The sequence below is a fragment of the Chelon labrosus genome (genome assembly GCF_963514085.1).
Source record: "Chelon labrosus genome assembly, chromosome: 4".
NCBI classification, from domain to species: Eukaryota; Metazoa; Chordata; class Actinopteri; order Mugiliformes; family Mugilidae; genus Chelon; species Chelon labrosus.
The window spans coordinates 10,401,469-10,422,866 of record NC_140340.1 but is presented as its reverse complement, the minus strand read 5'-3'; the positions used below and the strand labels follow the sequence as shown (position 1 = coordinate 10,422,866).

The window sequence follows — 21,398 nt, the reverse complement described above, 5'->3', positions numbered from 1 at the left end:
AAAAGAAAATAAGGATTTGGTTCAGTCTATACCAATGGTATTTAAATATTAGCACATAGCTGTTTGTCTTTGCACAAGTAACTGTATAGTGCTTTTGTTTCTCCTTTTTCTAAACAGATTTGTGTATTAAGGTGAGACAATTTTGTACTTTTTGTGACTGTGTGTATGGTTTAGTGGAATCTATATTTGTCATTTACACCTCACCTTACAATGCTGGGAATGAAAGAGTATTAAAAAAAATATTTTCAAGGTGCACTGTTCCTCTGTTACGCAGGTAGGGAAAAAAATAAATAAAAAGGAACCAGTTTACAGAGAAACACATATTGATTTTAACGTTTCTGTTAGTTTTCTTCATCTTGTTATGATTCTAATTATTACTATTACAAACTATTAATGTTCAGAAAGATGTATTAAAATAGAAGATAATGTAAAATATGTACAAACGTATGGAAAGACCCATGGTAATGTTCTCTACTTGAAAGTCTTGATATTTGCTCCTTAATGTTTTTATTCTGTAAACATCATTTCTCTTAGTAGCAAACGCTTTACTATAACCCTCTAGGTTTTGTATCAATACATTTTTTTGTATTTCTCATTTTATTTTGGCCTTGGACTTTATTTGAATCAATACTGATATTTTATTTTCTATTGATCATCATTGAATAAACTTATGCTGAATTACCGCTTCCCCTGTTATTGGTGAACAGCCACTGCCTGAGATTCATACAAACACATACATACAAACATGTTAACACACAGCTGTGCCGTTGCTTGTGTGACTGATAACAGTGGTTTTGTAAACTGATTTACATTCTTCTTCCTGGTAAAAAAAAAAAAGTAGCTGGAGGTGTTTGTACGTTTCAAGCAGGCGACACTTTGTTTGCATTTTCCACCACTGTTACTGCCTCGGACGTCTCATCATCCTCCCATGGCTCTCTCCCACACAGCAGGAACGGTACGGCATATTTACGGAACTACAGATAAAACAAAATATATACATAAATTATAAAAAGTTACCAGCAACTAGAAACAAGAAGAAAGAAACATGCTTAGTAAAGAATTGAACCCATATATTTAGCCTTTATATACAGAATGTACACAGTTAATACATGTAATAAAGCTGTTACAAACAAAAGTGTATATATGATAAATGCACTGTATATGTCAATATCTCTAGCACCTTAAGTGGTGGCTGGTGTATAAATAGAATTTATTACAATATACCCGCTATAATGTTGAATGTTACATTAGTGCATTAGTATACATTTGTTGTCTTTGCCTCCAAAAACTGTACAACAGAAACACACATTCTTGTGTTAACATTGCTACACTAAGTGTACCTGTGTGATGCCTTCCACTACCACTAGGTGGTGCTAATTCGTTGCCCAGAAAACCAGTCACAACCCCATCTCCAATTTGTTGACCACACTTGTCGTATTCAGCACCAACCCATATGTGGTGTACCTGTTTGTTGAGGTAGATATAGATGAGGGGATTGTACACGGTGCTGCTCTTGGCCAGGTAGACGGGCACGGTGCCGACCAACGGAGAGATCTTCACGTCGGGGTCGTACACCACGACCAAGGCCAGGCTGGCGTAAGGCAACCAGCTGATCATGAATGTCAAGACCATCAGAACCACCATGGATGCCACCTTCATCTCTGATTTAGCTACGGCGCCACCTTCCAAACAGGCCATCTTTGATACCTGTGAAACAGGTGGACGTGGAAAGAAGACGCATGAACTTAGTGCATGAAACACTGATTGGTGGTGGAAGACATTCCCAGGTCTCTCTTAGTTTATTGAAATATCAGTCTATGCTTCAATAAAAAAGTACAAAAATAAATATTTTACCCGTGAGAGATGTTTTATATCACATGTAACATAGTAAGACTGCTAATACTGCAACAAGTAAGTAGTACTTTGCTATTATTATTATTATTATTATTATGCAGTACTGTTTTATATAATGTAAGGCAGATTAGTCCTGTGGTTACCAAAGAGTTGCAAAGTTTGAGAAGTAAAGAAGAAACTGTTCTTCTACACCAATTTATATTAACATATATTTACATTTGTGAATTTTCTCAACATTTGTTTCAGTATTATAATATCTATATTTGTCGAAATAGCAGTTTTGTCTAAATGTTTGTTTAGAGTTTTTGAAAGGAAATGTCTTTTTGGTGATGCTGCGACCTGAAATAAAACATGATAAGGTTTTAGTGAATAAGGCACAAAGGTTGGAAACATCTGATTCACAACCACGTGTTGTATTTATAAGATTAACTGACAGTAAAATCTAAAATGTATCTGCTAGGGTAGCTGTCAGATAAATGCAGTGGATTTAAATGTACAATATTTACAATATTTATTTAAGAAATGTGGTGGAGAAGGCACTATTTGGCATGGAAATTCAATTTTATTCAGTGCGAGGATGTCTAACAGCTCACCTGGCGCAGTGTCCACAGTAGTTTGGCATAGGATGCCAGGATCATGGCAAACGGAACAGCAAAGCACACTGCAAAGTAAGCCAGGATGTAGGAGACGTTCTGGGGGTCTCTGTTGTGCCAGTCTGGCGCGCAGGAGGTCCCAACACCTTCCAGCTCGTACCTGCCCCACCCAAACAGTGGAGGTAAGTTCCATGTGAGGGACCACAGCCAGGAGAAGGCAATGCCTCCAAGCGCGTGCTTCTTCTGGAAGGTTACCTGTCCCAGTGGCTTGCACACCACAAACATCCTCTCCACTGCGATCAGAGCAACCGTGCACAGGGATGTGATGCCTGCGGACAAGTCGAGGAAGACACTGTCAGAAAGACACCTTTGGGACATTACTTCCCTCTTAAGTGATTAAAATGTGATTTGATTGTACAATGATTAAAAGAAAATTATCTTCAGGAGAACAGCTCTAATTTTACATATGAAACTGTTATTGCTTTATAAAATGAGCTAAACTGTTCAACCTTTGGTGCTCTTTCACTCACCAAACAAGGAGACTGCAAAGCCCTCCATCACGCAGCCTGTCCTGCCCAGGGAGAAATACCCTTGGGCATTGTTGATCACAGACAACACTCCTCCAGTCATGGCCGTGCCCAGATCCGCCACGGCCATGTTCACTAGAGCATAATTGAGCGGCTGCCTCAGCTGCTTGTGCATGAGGGTCACAATAATCACTGTAGCGTTGAGTACGATGGCCGGACCGGTGAAAAAGGCCATGATGACGGAGAGAATGATGAAGCCGGTGCGTGACAGGGGGGGCTCCCCCTGGAATTCCAGGTAGAACGAAGCATTTGGTGAAATCAGAGAGGGCTGCATGGGAGCTGTTAAAAAAAAAAGTGTTCAAGAAGGCTCCTTCTTCAGACCAGAGCTTCGAGATGTTCAGTATCTCACTGCTCTTGTTTTACAACCGAGATTAGACACCTCGCTCGCAAGAGTAAATCCTCTGGTATTAACAAACAGTAATTCCTCCAAATGATGATCCCCGAGCCCTCACCTTTTGCTTGATTATAAAGGGACTTAAACGGGATGACGAGACGGCGCTCTGTGCTGAGATTAGCCCACTGAATAAGTAACAAAAAACTCCTGCCTGATCCAACCGCACGGGGGGAATAAGGAGACTCCTCGTTTAGCTTTCTGGGAAATGCTCAGAGGATGTGTGTCATAACAGAACTACAGCAAAGACAGATGGAGGCGGGTTATATCTCCCTGTCCCCCACCTACTCTCTCGTTCTTACACCAATAAGGGGTCAGTGAAAGTTAAACAGTATTATTACTGAGTCTAGCCAGTTTATTTATAGAGCACGTGTCAAGCAGAAGTTGTTTACCACAGAAAAACATACCTAAACAAAATTCTGTAAATGATTGTGTAAGGGATGCTGACAAAATAAAATTTAATTGTTTGGTTTGCCGTGGCCTTGGGCTGCAGGTGAGACAAGGAGTTTTTATCAGACAGTTACATGCACCTGATTCACACCAACTTTTGAATGGTAGACATTTCTTTGTGTTTGAAATAATTAGCTGCTAAGGTCTTGAAACAGCTGCTCTAAACATGTTAACTCTGTAAGAGTAGGCCTATTTGTGTCGGTGATCAAACGTACTGATCAAAAGTGCAAATATTGGCAGCAAAATTGGAAATTGTCATTGCAAATTGTAATTCGTAATTCTGTTACAACACACCTATTAATTTATATGCCATTTATATATTGTTGTTTTGAATACCAAATACTAGAACATTGCATTCATTGGCTTATAGAGAGTGTGGAAGTCTACAGAAGATAATATTATAGAGCTTCCTGCAGTGAGATCCCCTTAAACACACTGGTCTTCTCAAAATGGTGAAGTAACCAGTTGAGCTTTTAATTCGGAACACAATGTAATGTGCTGTTTGGACTCAGGATCACTCTTGTGTGCTATAAATAAGCCTCTACTAAACTGATTATCACACATATCTCAGACAAACCACAATAGCACATGTAAACATGGCTGTAACAAGTAAATGGGATTGTGTTTAAAGGTTAGGATTACGTTTGGATGGTAATTAATTAAATAAAGATATTAAGGTGTGCATGCATATGGCTGATTAAGAACATATGGCTCGCCAAGTGGAGAATAATGTCCCAGCAGGGACAGTTCACTCAGGTCATGTGACCCCCCCCCCCCCCCCCCCCCGACTGAACATATAACACTTGATGAGTGCAGGCTGGACCGCTGGAAGACGTCTGAAACTGAGTTATCTATGGAGGATGTGAGGGTGTGAGGTGAGGTTAAGCCCCGAGACTTAACAAGAGGGCACGACAAGAAGCGTCCGATGATTAACCTTCTAAGAGGTTTACGTGCAATCAAGTCAAGACACAGATTACAACTTTTCGGGTCGAAAGTTCAGGAGTGTGCCGCGGCAGCCGTGCTTTGGGGACAAGACACGGTTGTCTTTAATTCAGTTTCAAATGATGAAAAAAACCTCTTCCCTCTGTCATTAGTTTCAGAAGCCTTACAAAAAAATATAAAAAACTAAATGCTAAATGAATTTTAAAGTGCAGTTTCAGGAAACAATCCAACCTGAGTATTACCCGTAGAAGTATTTCTGTGGTTTTTGAGCTTTATTTATGTTGAAAATATAGAAAAAAAAGTCAGTAAATGGGTTCTGCATTGGGACTATTTGGACAGCCAGCCCAAATAAATAAAGCTAACATGTGACCAGATGTCAAAGAAAACAAATGCCAGGCAAACAACCTCCTGATGAAGGCCGTGATGTTGTCTGAAAACTCTCTCAGAGTTTTCATTGGCATTCAGCCAGCAAACTAAATGCACCACGTACAGAGTATCCAAAGGCCTCCACACATAATGGACTCGACATCTGAATGTGACTTAATATTTTTCACAGTGACTTGTCACAGTACAGAGAGCCCAGGTAGTCTTATTTATGTCTGAATTTCACAAAGTGCGGGTCCTGACTCTTTGCCGTCTGGCTCTTAAATGGAGCCGAGCCTTCCTCTTCTGACACAAGCTACAAGGCCTTCTGAGAAATAGGCTAATACTTTATTGGATCATGTGCATTCAGTCAAAGTCTACTTTTGAATAGAAATCTGAATAGAAAGTTTACTTTAAAGGAATCCTTGGAAACCACTCCAGTGCAGCAAACCACCGTGCCTGCAGCAAGATATGTTGGAATTAAACGAATTTGTAATCCAATACAGATCCCATAACCCCACTGAGAGGTTTAATTGACCTGCTGCTCTGCGTGGGTGGAGGCCTTGACATTGTTAAAGAAATCCAGTCAAGTGGAGAATGTGTTTCGTGTCCTCATGCATTAAAAAAGAAAATTCGCCTGCTACAGCCGCAGTGGTGTAACTATGGCTTAACTTGCTCAAGGACTCTCCAGCAGGGCTTCAGCTGCATTTAACTGGCCCAGTAAAACAGAAGGATTTTCGTTAGTTGCCTATCGCGACAGAGAACTGCTTTTATTTGCTGTTATTTACTTAATTAAAGCATTCTGGGAGCCAGTGTGAGCTGGCCGGCGAGAGGGGAGACTGAATGATATTGTCCGTCATCCAACATGCAGGCGCCTTATCGGCATGTCCCAGGCAGTACAGGCTCCTCACAACTTTGATGTACGATGCAATTACTAAACTAATAAAAGCCTCAAGTGGAAACACGGTTCCAGTGGAGGTGATGTTGGATGGGCGAGGAAGATGGAGGGGGGAAGGGAAGGAAAGGGGGGGGGGCTGCATCAAGAGGCCTGCGCTCTGCCTTGACATCATTATCGCTTCCTAATCAGCGCTCAGACTGCAGGGCGATGGGGACATCTTCCGGTGTGATTGAATAGAAGGCGGTGAATATGGCGACACAAAGTGTTCCCGACGCGAAGAGTTTCCGTGCGCGGCGGAGGAGTCAGTTCAACTCCTGAAATAATGTCCACGTGGAAAAGTTGCTGGTGGGTGACACGATCGACGTCCTGGCGCGCAGTGATTAATCAGGCTGTTAGACTTCAGGCAATCGCGGGGAAAAGTTAACACGCCATTTTCTCCACGGTTGCTCGTGGGCGTGCGGCCAATCGCTCTTTAATTTTTCTGGTTGTCTAGTAGAATTCATAATCTTAGATGCGTTTGTTTCCCCTCTTTGTATTGTGCTGCTTACAGTGCGCAAGCCCTCGTCACACGTCCGCAGTGTCATTAGCGCCCACCGAGAGATTTCATGTCAAGAGTCTCCCCGTAAGGCATTTTTAGTCACATTATATTCACTAAAAATATATATATTAAAATAACTAATTATGCCATGCGTCACATAACAACATTTTAGCGCGTTTTAGTCGAAGAAAGACGCGCGCCTTCACAGGTTAGATCTTTTTTGTGTGCAGGAGATTGGAGCCATACTCGAGGCGTGTACAGTTATTATGCAGAGTCAGCGATAAAGCAACAACTTTAGAACAGTTTAGCACCGTTTTCCGTCGACACCACTGAAACAGAGGAACAGAGGAAGCATTTTTCCTTGCGAATTCTGTTTTTGCTCAGGAGTAACACACATTTTCGCGCTGCTCAGTTGAAATGAACGGATGATGATGCTCTGATATGCAGAAATGGTGCTCTGCTACTCTTAAGATTTTCAGTCTCGCAAACAAAGAGGTTACACGTTTCCAAGGAAAAAAAAAAAAAAAAGGTCCGTGATCCCTGCACCAGAGAGCGAGTTGAGAGGTTTTCCGTTTGCAAGGAAGGCAGGAGATGCAGGGGATGAAGAGAGAGAGCGACTGCAACTCTCTGTCTCTCTCTCTCCTTTCTCTCTCTCTCTCTCTCTCTCTCTCTCTCTCTCTCCGTGAAGGGGGAAGTCTGTACAATCGAATACAGTAGGGTACGTGCTGGCATTAGCGCAGCTGGAAAAGGTGCACCGGGTTCGAGCAGTCCAGCGCCGGGGCTGCCACTGGATTTTACCTCTACATATATATATATTTTTTTTTACTAACGGAGCTGGAGATGCAGGGGAACTGGAGGATCCTGTTCTCGCACATGTGCAGCACCAGCTTCCTCCTGCTCTGGATCTTCGTCGGCTTGAATGTGGTGGAGGTGGCGGGGTCCCAGCAAGGGATCCCTCTGTCAGTGTGAGTGAGGAGCAGCCATGCAACTTTAATTCGCACTAACCGATAGGCTATGTTTGATTTCTCGCGGACAGAAAATGAAGACAATAGAAATAGAAATGCATAATTGAGAAACAGAGAATTATATATTTTAAACAGTTTAAGCAGCAGCAAAGATGTTTTGCAAAGATTCATGATTTTCTCTGTAGCTATGTTTCTGAAATACAGATTTGATCTTAGAGTTTAGTTTGAGCTGCACACAGGACCTGTAGTGGCTTCACTCACCAGTTGTGGAAAGTGATACTACTGGTGGGAGGAAACAGTTACAAATGGGACATTAGCAAATGAGCTGAGTGATGCAAAAATGAAAATCTGGTCGAGAAATTGCAACAAGGACCAATTGCAGCAGCAAAACTCTTAAATTAGGTAGAAACTGCTTTTTTAGTTGTTTCTTTTAAATTTCTGCTCTCACTTAATCCACACTAATACATGTATTTGTTCTCAAAAAATATAAAGTTTTTTGGCAAGCATTTATAAATATTCTGGGCACAAGGAGTTTATTTTTCTTAGAGGGATATTTTATTTAGTTTTCAGAAATTGCACAATAAAGCAAACACATTTTGAGGGTAAAATATTTTATATAAAATCACCCTCTTAAAACTGAAATCACAATCAGGTCCTTTTTACAAGTGTAATCTAGTAATTTCTAATTCCACATGCTGTAAATTGAACTTCAAGTTCATTCATTCTTTTTTATCAAGTGTAATAGTAGGCCGGGAGACTGTCGGAAATATAAAATCTTTCATTTTTGGAACACTTTTATTAAGCTTTTTCTTTTAAAATACAAAAGACTAAATGGATATAAAGACACCATTTTCAAGTATCAAAAAATCTCTTTAAAAATAAGTAATTCCTGCAAGAAAGTTTAATTAAAAAGATGAAAGATAACATGAAATTGATTAGGTTTTGCAGGGAAATAAAAAACATAACATGAAGAGATTAAATTCTTCCTTTTATGAGTAGTTTTCAATCAACGTTTGGTGAAAGCCTGCAAGAAGCATCTCCTTTTGGCAAAGTTTGTTTTGTAGATAAGGACAGTTCATCCACAACGCATTACTACAAATCCTTTATTTAAGTATATATTGCTTGTTTCCTTTGCTTTTTAAATTCTTCCATCAGGGCCCATTCCTGAGCCATTATCTAACTTGGTACTATAACACTGACCTTTGTCTTTTTGGTGCAGCGTTTTGCTGCCACGTTGAAAAGTCATTTACGTTCAATAGAAGCAGGCCATGACTATAATCGTTTGACTGATCGTGAGAGAAATTAAGTAAAAAATTACAGCTAGGCGTAAATAAACTTGATTTAACGGGAATTCGGGTTAGGAGATGACAGGGAGCAGTTAATGTGTTCACACGACATCAGAAATGTTTTTTGAACCACGTTTCAGTTTGATCAATAAGCTGCTGTAAAAGTTTATTTAAAAAAAAAAAATGAACTCATCCTTTATTTGTATTTCTTGTATTTTACGTCCATTTCATGCGTGAGACTGATGTTTTTAACTTCTTTGTGTCCTAGTGTAAAGCTTTGGGCCTCCGCATTTGGTGGAGAAATTAAATCCATTTCTGCAAAATATTCTGGATCACAGCTACTGCAGAAGGTATGCATCTTTTTTTCTTTTTTTTCCCCTGGTCTTTTATGAACGCAGATGTAGCTTCCCTTTGTCTGATGGCCATGTGGTTACATCCTCAGTACGCTGTGATGCTGTGTTCCCTCTCTAATGGCTGCAGAGACATTTGGGTGTCTCAGCTGAATGCTGATGCGTCATTTTATAGGAGACTCAGGTGTGTTTGGCAGTGCTCTCTCTCTCACTCTCTCTCTCTTTCTCTCTTGTGTGTATCTGTGTGTGTGTGCACGCATGTGTGTTTGTACTCGATACGGCCCATTAACCACTACTCTGATTCCTCTCTCATCCCATCTCTCCAGTTAACTCTCTGGAGTCAAGAGTTTCAACCTCCAGATATGACTGCGACAAGGAGACAAATTGAATAAGTGCGGTTGAGTTTGATAGTGTGTGTGTGTGTGTGTTGGTGGGACGATACCAAATGAACAAGTAAAGCCTTCATAATAATCCGGTGCAGTAGATTTAACTTTCTGACCACTTGATGGCAGAGGTGGGCTCTGTGTTCACAGGCCTCAGGTTGAGAGCCACGGTTGACTCAGGTGGATGAATGGTGAACTGTCCACCAGTGTGAAGCAAACAGCTGGAGGAGTTCCTCTGTGTGAGTGCTGAATATCTGCAGAGTGGAATGCGTGTGTCCAGGTTTAGAGCAGATACAGTATAAGCAAATACTGAGCTTGGGATTCATGTGGCCTACAAGAATTACATTACGTACATATAGAAAGGTTACTTGTGCATGCATTAAATTTATGACCTTTGGCATTAAACTGGTAGGAATTCAAATTAAATTAATTAAAAATATATGTAAATCCTGATTTTCTGCTCTAAATCTTCTGTAATAAGTAAACTATGCTTTAGTAAATGAACATAAAAAAGCAAGAAAACATAGGAAACAGATAGATACATAATACATTTATGCAGAACTACACAAGCCCCCAAGAATATGCATAAAAAAAATTTACATTCAAGAAGAAGAAAAAGATTTTTTGTTTGGCAGGATTGTACCTTGTGAGCTATCCTGCACACATTTCCTCAAAATGCACCACTCTGACATACTTTATAAACTAGGGGAATCATCATCTGCATTAGAACAGAAGATTAGGTTATATCTGAAAAAAACAAACAAACAAAAAACAACAACTAAAACCTTGGACAATGTTCACGTTTTAGCCGGAGTAAATGATAGCATAAAAATGTAATCATTCCACATGTTTCTCATCTCTTTTATTTTAGGGTTAGGGTTTTAATTATATGTAATTTTAATCGGATGAGATAACTGATTTTACATAAGACATTGAGAACCTCCCTAAAATAACCTATCATGATGTAGTTCAATGCAGCGTAGGAGCTTTCCACTCCACTGTGCACGACTGAAATCCTGCAAGCCACAACACTGAGCTCTCCTTCCCTTTAACAACTTTGAAGGTTAAGTAACTACTGCCCATAAATCCATCTAAACCACTACTTCTTCTGCATTTGACCCTGTGTATTTTAGGAGCTGTGGGCGATAACAGCGCCGCGTCCGGGGACCAACTCCAGTTCTGAAGGAACTACCCCGGTCAAGGGCAGTGGCAGGATTAATCCGAAGAACTCCGCTGCATGTCTTGGAGGGTGGGAGGAAGGCGGATCGCCCAGAGGTCCGCGCAAACATGGGGAGAGCATCCAAACTGCGTTCAGAAAGCGGCTCCAGCTTCCAAACCTGGGAGCTTCTTGCCCAGAGGTGACTGTTCCTTTATGTTCCTTTATAATTAAGAGATTATGAGGTTGAAGTTCAAATGTGAGGTGGAAACAAGGTGGTGCGCAAAAAACATTTTGCAATATGTCCTGCAGATTTGTTCCTTTTTTTTCCTTTTTTTTTTTTTGTCAGTATAAGCACTTTGCTCGTGTTCTTGTGCATGGAGGCATGCCTGGTGAGAGCAATGCTGGGCCAGTCAGCACAATGCAGTGAGCTGTGAGGTACTGACGGGTCGTTAGGGGACGGTCATTAAGGCTGATCATTAGACGCTTTTTATGAGGATTTCACTAAGATTCCTGCAAAAGGGGGACGCGCTGGGGCTGGCAGGCCTCACTGCGGCACTGGTCATTATTCCAATCAATAATCATGATCAGTGGTGTTGATTGATGGGGCTTAACCTCCGCTTGATGACTGGAGGACTGTGAGGTAGCGGAGGTGGGGGTTAGGGGTACTGGGAACTCGGGGCGCTGGGGCGAGGAGGACAGGCGTGAAATGAACTGTTCTGCTCCAATGCAAGCCCACACTCTTCCTTTCAGTAGGTAATTTGTCGCCTCATGTAGTGGTGCGTGTGTGTGTGTGTGTGTGTGTGCTTTTGTGCGGAGCCTGTCCACACAATGTGTAATATGTTTGAATGTGTGCCACGAGCCTATCGTGGTTCATGTTTATTTTCAGATAAGGTTATTGGAAGTGTGTATAACGTGGCCGACTGGATGGCGTGAAAGGATCAGGCGTTTTGTTTTTATTTGACATGTGTGTGCGCGTGTGTGTATGTGTGCGTGTGTGTGCCAGGCAGGTGTGGGATTATGTAATGTTATATTCCTCCGAGCTGTGGCGGGCTTTGTTCTGTATCACTGGAGGTCCACGCGCATCCAGCAGAATCAGCATTATGTGAAGTGTAGTTCATTACCCGGAGTCGCCCAAGCTTGACACGTTATTATCTTTCTCCTGTGCTTTGACTCCATTTCAATTACCCTCTTACCATGCATAGCCTACAGATCCGGTCCCGCCTCCAGCCACCCAACATGGCCATCTCCAGCCAATCAGATTGCAAGAGGCAGCATGTGCAGCCAATAACTGAGACCAGATAAAGACTATCAGTCATCCTGTGTGTTGCAGCATGGATTTTATCAGGCGCTGATCTGAGACTGGCTGCGTGCAGCTTGTCAGCCACGTGAAAGTTTATAAGCTTTATTTAAGTGATGCAGTGAAACAATGAGGCCCTAATATGAATACACACACAGGAAAAGATAGTTATCTTATTTTTTCCCCTTGTTTGCCTTGCAAACGAATCACTGGAGACACCCTGAATACTTTAATCAAGCATGAGACCTCAGTACAGCTGCAGTGTGTTTTCCAGGGTTACAGGATTTACAGTTGTTTTCTGGTCAATTTCAGAAATATAAAGAATTAGAAAAGTCGGTCAGAGTGGAGGAGATTGATGGAGTGAAACTGGTCAAAAACCTGGCCGTGAAGATGGAGGAGGTGTTCCGAAAAAAAGCAGAGGCCACCAGGGTAGGTAAAACTTCCTTTTCTATTTAGTATTTTTTTCCTCTGTATTAGGGCATGAGGGAGTGTGAGTGTGTGTGTGAATTATTTGGGGGTGGGGTTAGGGGGCAGTATCAGGAAGTGGGGGGGGATTCTACATATTTTTTTATATACATACAGAAGGTAGGGTCTTTCACATTCATGATTTAAGTCTTCATCTGCTCGTTGACTTAACTGGTGTTATGATTTTTAATGGGGTGCTGATTAGATTACACCAGGTTGTGTGTTTCTCGCATCATTGACTGATTTAGTTACAATGTGCAGCCTAGCATCTGATTATATCAGGCTGATGTTATTAGTTCTAGTTAATTTAGCTTTTATTTAGATTTTATTTCATTTATTGCCAACATTTATTTTTGTATTCAGGGGTGTAGCGAGAAAATACTGTAATTCTGTCTTTTTTTTTTTTTTGTAAAGATATTAGTATTTAAATGAGTCAGTCCCTAATTTGAGCATCTTATTCACGTGGGATTGATCTGAGACTAAACCTGCACCTATGATGTTGAGGTAAAAGGCCAGAGAGTGGTCTTGTATTTAGTTTATTACAGTCTGAGTCTGAGCTGATGACATCTTCACAGCATCAGCATCAGCAGCCGCATCCTGCGACCTCACACCTCGCAGGGACTGCTGGGAAATGATAAGGTTTATCTCCCTGCGCCTGATGCGCATATTCGTGACAATCCGGGGATATAAATTACACATAACGGAATGCGTGGAAATTAATAAACGTGTCTGGATTCTGTGTGTCAGTTTATTACAGGAAAATCATGTGTAAACAGCACATGGCACAAATGTGCGCAAAATCCAATATGTTTAAACGACTGAAAAGAGTTCACAAATGACACTGTGACCTTAATAAAGTGGTAAAGGTGAACGCTGCAAGGTATGTTTTTATATGAGAAGAAAATATATGCATACACCTACCGTGGGTGTTTTCCATTTAAATAAAATAACATTAAATTTATATCATGATGCTTTTTATTTGTCAACTGCTGACAACACAAGAACTCACTGCGGGGTCAAATGAATTTGGTCACCTCCTTTCAGCAGTCGGAGGAAAAGCCTCAGTTGTGTTTATATAGCAGTTATTTTGACACGAGTGACAGATGTTAATTACCTGCGTGGCTCGGGAGGCCGCAGCGTTCAGGTGGCATTTCCCCGGAAACACAGAGCCAAGCACATTTTTCCAGAATCGAGCTATTACGCGAGTTGCCGCTGCTTTTATTTTTTTTTTATTTTTTTTAGGTGAGCGACGTCAAAACCTTGCCTCCATCAATCATCCCCTCAGCACGTCACGACAGTGGCCCACATATTTTTTTTTTTTTTTTTAGACATTAAAAATACTACAAGGAACGGGGAGACTCCGTTTTTTGGAACCTTCACAGTTTTAGTTCGTCTACAGAAAACTCACATGCTGTCGATTTCATCCGAGGATTAATCTAAAGCCTGACAGCGGCCCTATAGATCACGTTCCTCTTCGGTGGAATGACATTCGTAGAGATGTGGAAATAATCAATGCGCAAAACAGCAAGTTTGAGAAATACAAAGGCAGCAGAGTGAAAAAAAAAAAAAAAAACTTTAGGAAAGTTCTTCTTAAAGAAACTGTGCAAGGTTTGTTGAAATCCACAGTATAAGAATGAAATTAGTTATTTATTTTAAATATATATATATATAGGCTATATTATGTGCACTAGATGTACTCTTATTAACTAACCATTTCCTCCTCTCAGCGGTTGGTGGAGGCAGCAGAAGAAGCGCACCACCAGCATGAAGAAAACCCGGAACTGCAGGTGAGTTTTGTCCCGGGACGAAAGAAAAAAAAAAAAAAGGAGAATGAAATAAAAAGCGATGAACAAATGATTAAAAATGCGATGTGTCATTGTATTGGACCAGGATGAATCACTTTTAGTTGGCCAGGGGAGGAGCGGCTGCAAGGTGAGAGAAGGGTAATAGGCCCTAAAAGTCTTTAATTGCGTTGGCATCGTCCTTCACTCTGAAGTCCTGTCAGCGCTTTGATACATAATGTTTCTTTGATAAGCAGACACACACACACACACACACACACACACACACGCACTGAAGGCTGCGGTTTCCGCACCGTCATAACTCACGCTGACTGTTTTTAAGTGAAATCACAGCTCACACGCACGTCTGCAGCGCCTTGAAAGTTGCACGTACAGTACAGAGCAGAACTGTAACTACGGCACAGTTCAGATTAAGATCTGTCGCTCCCTGGGCGCAGAATCAAAGGCTGTCCTGCAGGCTGTAGTGCATGTAATATTTCGTATTAAGGAGCCTACTAACATTTTTCAAAGTGTGTGACTGGGCGGGGAGGTTAAAGCCAAAAGAAAAACGGGAGGGCGAAGAAGACCTGCAGCCTTTTTTTTTTTCTAAATGTAATTATATTTCACGGGATATGCTCATGCGCTCCGGGTCTGTTACAGGGACATTATTTAGCGGCTCTCATTGCGGATTTCCAGGGTGCACTGAGCTTCCAGTCTCTGCAGTGGGAATGCAGTATTTCTGCTGCTCTCTCTCCCTCTCTCCCTCCCTCTCCCTCTCCCTCTCTCCCTCTCTCTGTCCAGTGGACAAAGATAAATGAAACTCTTTTGCGTGGCGCATTGTTTCACTTTCATGGCTCTAGATTGGAAACCCAGTCGAGCAACAAAACACTGAAATAACGGCCGCACTTTATAGTTAATAGAAGCATTTACATCATCTGAATACGTCCAGTCGCCTTGTTTCACACAACATGTATGGCAGCTTTAAACAAAGACGACTGGTAAAATATTACCCAAGAGACATTGGTGTTCTTGACTGTAATTCTTTTACGCAATCATGTTCAGTTGCTTATTTCTTCTCATATGTGGCTGAAAGCACACTTTTCACAGAGACAGACTGAAAACTGTATGAAAATATGGTTATCATACTCTCCAGATAAGTCTTTAAAATCCTTATTTTTTTTAAGTAATAAACTAAAAAAAAGAAAAAAGAAAAAAGGCGTTAAATATCTGCAAAAATAGACCTATCAGTATTTTTTAAATTCTTCATATTTTCATCATCATATCATAGTTGTCCTGTTCTTCTTAATTAAACATAAACTGTATGTTGAGTTTTAAATTATACATTTAAAAAAAATCTACATTAAAAAATCTTCCGTTTAAACTGGTGCACATCCTTTTCATCCAATAAACTGAAAGCTACTGGTCTACAACGCAGGTCTATCACACAGGCATTTCATCCAGCACGCCATAAAAAATAATAGTAATAATAATAATAATATGGGGAATTCAATATCCACCTGCGATAATGATGTGATGTCATGATATAGCTCCTCCTGGCATCATTTAGCCAACCTCGCCTCCTCTGACACCTCACATTTTTCACGCGCCATTTCACTGACCGCAGCCAGATAAGCTGGCTGCTCTTATCTCGGCTGCCTCGCGTCAGGACGGTGAGGGTGTTTTGCAGTGACCTGCGGTTCAAGGGTGTGCAGATCGGGTCCGGCGGTGCAGGCGAGACTTGGTTTACTTTGGAGTTTCTTCTGCCGGGCGTAAAATGTTTTAAAGTTGCTCATGAGATCTTTATTTTGGACATAAATAAGAATACACAGCAGCAGCAGACGTAAAAGCATTCAGTGTGCTCCTAAACCTTTTTCTTCTAACTTTTTACCATCTCATTCTAAAGGCCTAATGTTATTTTTTTGTGTTTATGCCTTTAAAATATTCAAATACTTTGCTCCTAAATCATTTTACTGTGCAGCAGGTGCTAAAACTTGCTCTGCATCCATATGTTTCTTTTCTTTATTTCTGATTCGCCTCAGTGCCGTAATGAAAATGGGGTTTCTGATCAACGTAAAAGATGTGATTTCATTTCTCTCATTTGATGGCAGACAATTTGACTTGTCATTAATGCTCAGGTTGTATTAATGATGGCTCAGCTCCATTAAGTATCCCAGTAAGCCGTGACCGTGAACCAGGAGGAACAAAAGCAGGACCTCCCTCCCCTAAGCGGAACGCAGCCGTCATTAAGACACATCTGCTTTCCTGCTGTGACAAATCAAAATGTCTTTTGTAAAAAGAAAAAAAAGTCTTTTGCACTCATGTAAAATTATGCTGCTGCATAACCTCACTTCAATTAAACAGAGTTCTGCTTTTATGCTTCTGTCATTTTAATCAACACATCTCCTTGAACAATCCGATCCACTGCGTCACGGAAGGAAAAATCTTGAGAACTAATTAGTTTTTGATTCTGTAGCTATAATAAGAGGCAGAGAAGGGCTTACTGAGACCCACCATCTCCTGCTATCAGAGCCTGGTTATACAGTAAGGCCTGAGAGTGTGTAATGGAGGACAGATCTCTGCAGTACGGCCTACAGCTAACTGCAGTGGTGTAAGAGTCAGTGGGCCGTCTCGGAGAGCCGCAGTGTCCCATGGCCTGCTCTACAGTAATAACCCTGGTGGTTAACGTGCTCCTCTACAGCACTCAGTTTTGCTGAGGGTGCGCGTTTCTCTCCCCGACGACTTCTCCCCCTCCACAGCTCCCTCCGCCACCCCACACCCCCACCCCCTGCTTCCCTCCTCCCCGCCGCAGCTCGTCAGAGAGCTGCTCAGGCGTGGTATGAGCTGTCAGGGGCTGCTTGATGGTGATGCCCGCTCGGCCTCCCCCGAGAGTGATGCTGTAGAGTCTATCACCCATCTCTCCCTCCGTCTCTCCCTCCCTCTCTTTCTCTCTCAGTGCAGACAATAAGGACCAGAGGCCACGGAGAGGCCGCTCAGGCGGGATGAGGTAGTCTTTCTTCTGCTGCAGCAGGCAGTGAAGGACGGAACAGACAAACTTGTTGGGTTTCACTTTAGGGAGCCTAGACGTTTTACTCATAGTCGTGAAGTCCGCTTTGCACGTCCAGCGCCCTCTTAGACACCAGTAAGAACAGGTATCTGTTACGTACAGTTTAATAAACGGAAAGAGACAGATGTTTTACTCAAGTTAAACGTTATACGCAGTTTGCTTTTTTGCTTTTTTAAATTTTCTTTTGTCTTGTTTGATTTCATTTGTTCTGATCTGCTGGTCTGTAACCCTCAGAGGGCATATGGAGCCTAAGTAATGGTCTTGTATTTAACATATACAGGACTTTTCTACCTATTGGTACAGAAACAGCTTTACAGTCACAAAGACACATCATCACAAATATCCACACACATTCACACACCAGTGCCAAGTTCAGTTTCTTGCTCAAGGACACTTGGTCCATATACCAGGCATCAAACTCTTAACCCTCAGGTTCATGGACAACCTGCACTACCTACTGAGCCGCAGCCTCCCCTAAGCACAGGATTCAATAATTTAATTTGCTGTCACACCTCTGAGGAAAAACACACGACTCCTCGTCTAAGAACATTTTTTTTTCCAGGGCTGTCATAAAATAAGTCACGTGGTTATGTTTCCATTAAAACAGTTTTTGCTTGCTGTAAATGTTCCTGCTGCCCTTACAGATCGCCAAGTGATCCTTTTGTAATATAGATCCAGTGGAAGAGTTGGTGTTATGATCAGCTATATCAGGAAGAAGAAAAAAATCCATAGTCCCGAGTCTCTCTTTGTGTTGTCGTCGCTGTGCCCCAGCTCAAAAAGGAACATTTCTAGAGGAAGCATACCGAGGCCATTTTGCAGAAAAAAAAAAAAAGAGTTTGGAAAATAGGTAGTTGTACAGCTAATGATGCATGGACAGTGATAGTACCTTTCAGCGTTATCAGTTTAATTAGGGACTGGGCTGTGAGTTTTGTAGTTTGAGTTTTCTATCTTAAAATAGGCCTTTAAAATGTGAACTTATGTGTTAAATATTACTACGTCTGCTGGTTTTATTATGTTGTTTTTGAGCTAATAAAAATGGTGCATGCTATAAATGCTTTCCTGCTCTGTTCGTAGGCTTCAGTTAAAGGTACAACATGCACGAATTTGCTAAAAAAATAACGCACTCCGTCTCAACCGTCACTTAGAAGTGAACCCACTGTAAGCGTGTGGTGGTGTATTTATCTGCAGAGACTTTCCCCTCTCCCAGAGTCTCCCTGTTTTCTAGTTTTCTCCTCATTTCGTTGTGTTTGAATTAGAGTTTTCCGGCTGCAGCCTCTGGGCAGTGGGTGTGAAACCGTTAGAGGCGTTAGAGGGGGAACTCTGCTAAAACGCCCGTCTTGTTCTCTGACTGCCGTCTGTCTGTGTCACGAATGTTTAAAAAGATGCAGGATGCTGCGTGTCAGTTTGACTGAGTTCAGTATTGAGCGCCGGCGGGCACACAGAGCAAGAAGATGCATCGGTCGCACTCACGAAAAAAAATCAGACAATGAGGCAGCACAGTTTTCCATTTCTGTTTGCGCTTTAGTTTATAACTACAGTGAAACAATCAGAAAATAACTTTTATTTAAAGAATTTGGTCTCACCAAAGCCGTTCCATCGCTATTCTTTCTATAGATCTAGTTCGATTTCCTCTGCTCTGTCTCCTGTCACTCATTGTGTCTCTCCGGCCTTGATTTTCTGCATTTCCTCTTTTTCTTTTTTCAGTATGAGTACTTCAACGCTGTGCTGATCAATGAAGTGGACGGGGACGGCAATAATGTGGAGCTGGGAGGAGAGTTCATCCTGGAGCCCAATGACCATTTCAATAACCTCTCGGTCAACCTCAGCCTCAGCGTGGTGCAGGTGCCCACCAACATGTACAACAAAGGTGAGGGCTCTTGCGTCCGGCCAGAGAGTCAGGATTATGTGAGCGTTATTTACCTACGGGAAGCTGATGAATGGGGAGGAGGGAGGGAGTGAGCAAAGTAAGCGGTGAAAGTGACAAATGGCAGCTGAAGGTGTGTCACTGTCACCGGCCGGGAGAAGTGGAGTTGGGGAATCGATAACAGCCCGGACATAAAGAGAAAGCAACGGCCGGGGCGCTCTGTTAAGATGTTGCTCGTATGGTCGCTGCTCCCTCGCCTCTCGTTGTCACCTCTCCCTGTGTGTTGCCTGGGTGGCTTTTGTTCGGCTGTAATGGACTCCCCATAACTCTCTGTTCGCGGCACAAAGGAGAGGCTCGTCCAGCAGGAAGAGGGGAGGGGATGATTTAGTCGCAAGCATTGTGTCTCCTTCAGAGGGGGTCAATAAGGGACAAAGGTCAACCACGCACCCCGTAATGGTGACCAGGATGGTTACCGTTATCACCGCGTAATTCGCTTGTCTCCTATCTCACACGCTTTTTCTCTTCTGATTTCCTCAGATCCTGACATAGTGAACGGGGTTTACTGGTCCGAGGCCCTGAATAAGGTGTTTGTAGATAATTTTGAAAAAGATCCAACACTTATCTGGCAGTACTTTGGGAGCGCCAAAGGTTTCTTCAGGCAGTACCCCGGTGAGTCCTGTCACGCTTATCTGTCCTCGTGTATTTGCATGTGATTGCAAACTTAAACAGGGAGCCCACTGTGTTCTTGAGCTCCAAGTACCTTCCTCTGAATGAGGGTTAAGACTTGGTTTTAGCGTCATGGTCACTGTGTGTGTGTGTGTGAGAGAGAGAGGGAGGATAAAGGGTTGTCTCGTGGGAGCTGTCAGCGCAGAAAAAAACAGATCAGAACAAATGATTTGGAATTACTAAAGGGGTAATTTGGCTAATGTTGTAATTTTACAGACCATCAGAGAGAATGCATATATACAGACTGTAATTAATCAGAATTTGCCAGTGTTGGTCTACAGCCGCACTAAGGAACAGCCCTCGGTTGCAAGATCCGACCAACTTTATTAGACGGTCGAAGAGATGAGAAACAGGCGGCTGGTTCGTTGTCGTGCGTAAGGGCAGCCACTGAGATAAAATGTATTCGTTATTGAAAAACCACAGAACTTTCCTTTGCTTTTTACCTTTTTTTGTTAAAGTACATGCAATGCCCATTTTCAATTTGAAAGAAAAATGTTACATGGACAGAAGCGAAGAGAGTAAAGAGTATAGTGAGTGTTTTCAGCTTCCACTGATTAATCCACATTTGGTGAACTAGTGAGTTTTTCCGCAAGAGGGTGAATGAGGCGCTGATTTAAGCTGAACCACAGTGACTGTGTTCATCTTAATGAAGGAATGTGTTGCCCAGTGCAGCAGTGTGGGTCAGTGTTGTGTTTTTGGACAATACATTCTGGACAACAATGGAGCTCTGCAGGAATTCACCCTTTAGATACTGGAGCAATACTTGTAGGAGAGATTTGTTATTGATTTAGGTCTTTTCCAGGGACATGTTTGATTTTAAACTTAAGGTAACTTAGCTACAAGTAGTTTTTGAGGTAACGAAGACAGACTAGAAAATTCAATCTGAACCGATTCCCAGGTTCCCAGAAGAACACAGAAAACAACTGTATCCCTGATTCAGATAAACAAGCGTAAGTTTGAGAATTACATACAAAAAAGATTCATTTATCCATTCCTTTGATGTAAATGTAATTACTTTGTGTTCTCGGGTATCACAAATAAATTTTGTTCTCATTTAATTCAAATGCTCCACTTGAACAGAACAGAAAGAAAACTTTCATTTTACCAGCCACATTTGTTTCCACTGACAGCAAGCGTTCCACTACATCACTCTGCGTGTTCACAGCTAGTCATAAAAAAAAAGTAGCAGCGTACCCTAGTCAGATGCATTTGAGCGCTTGGTCAATATTGTGTTTTTGGACAATACATTCTGGACAACGATGAAGCTCTGCAGGAACTCACCCTTTAGATACAGGAGCAATACTTGTAGTAGAGATGTGTTATTGATTTAGGTCTTTTCCAGGGACATGTTGGCTTTAAACTTAGAGTAACTTAGTAGCTTTTGAGATAACGGAGACAGACTAGAAAATTCAATCTGAACTGATTCTCAGGTTCCCAGAAGA

At 41.8% G+C, this 21,398-nt stretch overlaps 2 protein-coding genes across 2 annotated transcripts in view; one reads left to right on the top strand and one right to left on the bottom strand.

Moving 5' to 3' along the window:
• Positions 1–579: 579 nt before the first annotated feature.
• Positions 580–3,686, bottom strand: LOC311486367 (parapinopsin-like). The gene is made up of 4 exons (XM_084542180.1): positions 2,978–3,686; positions 2,448–2,776; positions 1,465–1,707; positions 580–974 (listed from the first exon to the last, which is right to left on the bottom strand). Exons 1-4 carry the CDS (start codon positions 3,306–3,308, stop codon positions 861–863), a joined length of 1,017 nt encoding a protein of 338 aa, XP_084398306.1. The 5' UTR covers positions 3,309–3,686; the 3' UTR covers positions 580–860.
• Positions 3,687–7,261: 3,575 nt separating this feature from the next.
• cacna2d3 (calcium channel, voltage dependent, alpha2/delta subunit 3) overlaps positions 7,262–21,398 on the top strand; it is a 31,009-nt gene continuing 16,872 nt past the window's right edge. The window contains exons 1-7 of the mRNA XM_084542797.1: positions 7,262–7,581; positions 9,136–9,217; positions 10,734–10,958; positions 12,369–12,485; positions 14,249–14,308; positions 19,071–19,233; positions 19,768–19,899. Of these exons, the coding sequence (XP_084398923.1) occupies positions 7,457–7,581; positions 9,136–9,217; positions 10,734–10,958; positions 12,369–12,485; positions 14,249–14,308; positions 19,071–19,233; positions 19,768–19,899 (904 nt within the window). The 5' untranslated portion in view covers positions 7,262–7,456. The remainder of the gene's footprint in view (positions 7,582–9,135; positions 9,218–10,733; positions 10,959–12,368; positions 12,486–14,248; positions 14,309–19,070; positions 19,234–19,767; positions 19,900–21,398) is intronic.

Excerpts from the sequence above, each read along its gene's own strand:
- LOC311486367 (XM_084542180.1), bottom strand. The coding sequence starts at position 3,308 with ATGCAGCCCTCTCTGATTTCACCAAATGCTTCGTTCTACCTGGAATTC. Across the intron at positions 2,777-2,977 it reads CTTTGCAGTCTCCTTGTTTG|GCATCACATCCCTGTGCACG; the intron begins GTGAGTGAAAGA and ends ACTTGTCCGCAG. Across the intron at positions 975-1,464 it reads ATATCTACCTCAACAAACAG|TTCCGTAAATATGCCGTACC; the intron begins GTACACCACATA and ends TTTTATCTGTAG.